Source organism: Olea europaea, chromosome 10 (genome assembly GCF_002742605.1).
Source record: "Olea europaea var. sylvestris chromosome 10, O_europaea_v1, whole genome shotgun sequence".
NCBI classification, from domain to species: domain Eukaryota; kingdom Viridiplantae; phylum Streptophyta; class Magnoliopsida; order Lamiales; family Oleaceae; genus Olea; species Olea europaea.
Genome location: NC_036246.1, coordinates 18396814 through 18400153, shown reverse-complemented (window position 1 = coordinate 18400153; position 3340 = coordinate 18396814). Strand labels below are relative to the sequence as shown.

Below are 3340 nucleotides of genomic sequence, written 5' to 3'. Positions count from 1 at the left end.
TTTATAGCAATGCTTATAGTTACTGCGATCAGGAGTAATATGAACACTGTTAACAATCTTCCTCCAAATGGTGTTGTCATTGCTGCACTAATAATATTCGCAGTTCTTGGCATTCCGTTATCTGTAAGTTGCTTAATTCATTACTGAAATTGAAATATTCTCTCTATTATCACAATCATTATGCTGAATATATTGAAAGAATAATTTGCAGGGTAATTGTAGCATTTCGACCTTTCTATGCATGTGAAACAGCATTTCAATTGAGATTGTCTAGTTGATAATATCTAGGAACTTCATCTACCTGAAAGCAAGTTAAATTATTAGCTCCTCCCCCTCTCCATCAGTATCTTATAGATAGTGAAATCTGAACTGGGCTTTGCTATTTAATATTGGCGCAGAAGATATCTCAAATGACTGTTCCAAACTTTTCTAGGGCCTTTTCTTGTGGAGACTGGATAGAGGCTGCTAATGCTGACACATTTGTGCGAGTGTCGCTTTAATGATTCTTGGTCTGTAATGGTCCTCATTGTATTTTTGAAATTCTGTTTGCAGATAACCTACAGTGTTCCATATGCCATGGTATCTGCACGTATTGAAGCTTTAGGCCTGGGTCAAGGTTGGTTGGGATTTGTATCCTTTTGCGTTTAAATGGTAGCATGGAGGTTAAATGGTTGGATTTATTATCTCAATCTTGCAGGATTGTCCATGGGGGTTTTGAATCTGGCAATTGTGATTCCACAGGTATAACCTGTTCTTGTTTGTTTTATTATGTATACTTCACATTGTTTGGATTCAATTTTCACGACCTGCCACCCTCTGTTGGGATTGGGGCTGTTGGATTTGTATAAAATGACAGTAAATCTGTGCCTATTAACACAATAGGTAAAGATAGACAACCACTAAAATCAATGGAACTTTTCCATAAACTAATCTCAAATATAATATTACTCTTTCACTGAGAAACTACATGGGAAATTCATCAAAGCCGATGTTTTAACTGTGAAACTAGCTATTTTAGCTTTGTATCATTCAAGGCAGTTATGGTCTGGATTATTTTTTTGGTTGAGAAATATAATATATGACTGACATTCCTTGTTTGTTGAATACCTGTTAAAGCTATCAAACTAAATAAATTTGAATGAATTATCGGTTCACCTTTATGCAATCCTCCTCGGATGTTTGTAGAATGGGCAACACGGGATCCACAGGATTGACTGCTTTATTGACCCTGAAAAATAGATTCCCTCTAGAGGGGTGTCATCGGGATGATTGCCTGTTATGTTTCATGCTTATAAATGATTGATATTATGTATTCAAAATGATACTACCTCTATAGTACAAAAAATGAACTTCATTTTAGAAATCACAAGCAGGAATGAAATTTTTATGTTGATTCTCAAACAAAGCCTATGTTTGATCCCCTTTTTTGGTTGAAACTGAGTTTTGAAATGGTGAATTTTTAGAGAACTCCTCTTTAAAAATTAGGAAAAAGTTTTTTGTTTATGTGCAAAATATTTCATTGTGAGAACGTATGATTGAAAATGAGTTTAATAAAAAAAATAAGTTTTTAGAGAATGGGGATCAAATAGGGCTAAATTGGTTAAGGAAATTATTTTATTATTAAATAAATCTGATAAAGAATCGAGTATTACCAAATACTTTGTATCATATTTACAACTCATTGAGCAAAAATGGTTTGTAAATAAATAGTGGTGTCTGAAACATATCTTGAGGACATGTTAAATTCTTGTGGCATCATTATGAATATAAACCAAGGCTGTGAGAGATCCATGTGCCCAGTTAAGATGTCAGGTGATTGCATTATGATATCTAAAGACATGATGATTCAGATCCTTGATATATTATTAGAAGACTACTTATTGAAGACTTTCTATTAAATAATATATGAGTTATTTCAAAATTATTTAGATAGATTTTCCTTACTATTATTATTATTAAGTTGTTCCATAGATTTTTAGGAATTTTTAGGACCAGTAAAACTGTAAAAGTGTTTATGGATTGTAATGCTTAGACTTGATTATTTAATAAACGAGAATGGTCTCCCTCTAATTTCCATCTCGTTTGACTCTCCCCTTTCTTCTATTTCTTCCATCCTTTCTATTCTCTTCTGGTAGGCCCCCAATTATGCAAATCTATTCTAGAAGGGGGAAGAAGCCTAGTGGGCCATTGGCGGGAAGTAACAAATAACAGAATCTGGTTGAAGGGAGGGGAGCCACTAACAAAATGCAGTTTCGAGGGTATTACCTGAGGAGGAGAAAGTATTGAGAGGAAGAAGTCTAGAGTGGTTTATTTTACACTACTATTGTCATTTCCATTCCTGTAATCAAATTGTCCAGTTCATTCAACAAAATTTCTTTTATCAATCAGTGTTATTCCCTAGCATTGTTTGCATTTCCCTTCCATAATCCCATCAAAGTGGTATTTGAGCAAGAAAATCTTGATGGCCCAGAAGAAGACCGATAGCAAAGTAGAGGTGGTAGAAAAGGAGATGGAGCAATTGAACCAACGCTTATCGGGGCTCGAACAATCCGTGGAGCAGTTAACATAAAACATGGCCAGGATGATGCAAACGTTAGAGGCCACCCAGAAAGCAGTGATAGCTCTGTCCTTTCCCATGGTGGCAGCAAACCAAAACTCGACAGGCGAAGGATTTGGAAGCATTATGGAGGGACATGCCCATGGCATCAACGAATCCATGAGCGGAAGGCAAGTACTGGACAAGGGCCAGAAGTCTCAAGCGAAGGAAGCTATGGCGGTGAAATAGCTAACACCGGACAGACTAAGGAATTAAGTGACTGGCGGAGAGTTTGAAAATTGGAAATGTCCATGTTCAGTGGAGAGAACCTAGACGGATGGCTATATCGTGCAGAACGGTATTTCAAGATTAATGGCCTTACGGAAAGGGAGAAGCTAAGTGCAGTTGGAGTAAGCTTGGACGGTGAAGCTCTTTCATGGTTGCAATAGGCTGAGGCTAGGAATCCGTTCCAAATCTAGGAACAATTTCGGAGCCAGCTTCTGCTTTGTTTCCGACCTACACAAGAAGGGAGCCTATGTGAAAAATTTATGGCGATCCGACAGGAGGGTACAGTGGCCGTATTTAGACGCACCTTTGAACTTCTAGCTGCACAGTTGTTCGGAATTCCAGAGGAGGTGATGGAGAGCACTTTTGTAAATGGACTCAAGGCCCATATAAGAGCTGAAATCCGACTCCTACGACCAAGAGGACCGAGCCAATTAGTGGAGGTGGCCCAACGGGTGGAAGACGAAAACCTAGCTATGAAAGCAGCCCAGGATTCCAATGGGCCCAAATACAATAAGC

General features: G+C 37.8%; 1 protein-coding gene across 1 annotated transcript; it reads left to right on the top strand.

The window, feature by feature from the left end:
* Positions 1-6: 6 nt before the first annotated feature.
* LOC111402661 (sucrose transport protein SUT2-like) lies at positions 7-1018 on the top strand. The gene is made up of 3 exons (XM_023031032.1): positions 7-123; positions 553-616; positions 698-1018. Exons 1-3 carry the CDS (start codon positions 10-12, stop codon positions 745-747), a joined length of 228 nt encoding a protein of 75 aa, XP_022886800.1. The 5' UTR covers positions 7-9; the 3' UTR covers positions 748-1018.
* The last annotated feature ends 2322 nt before the right edge of the window (positions 1019-3340 follow it).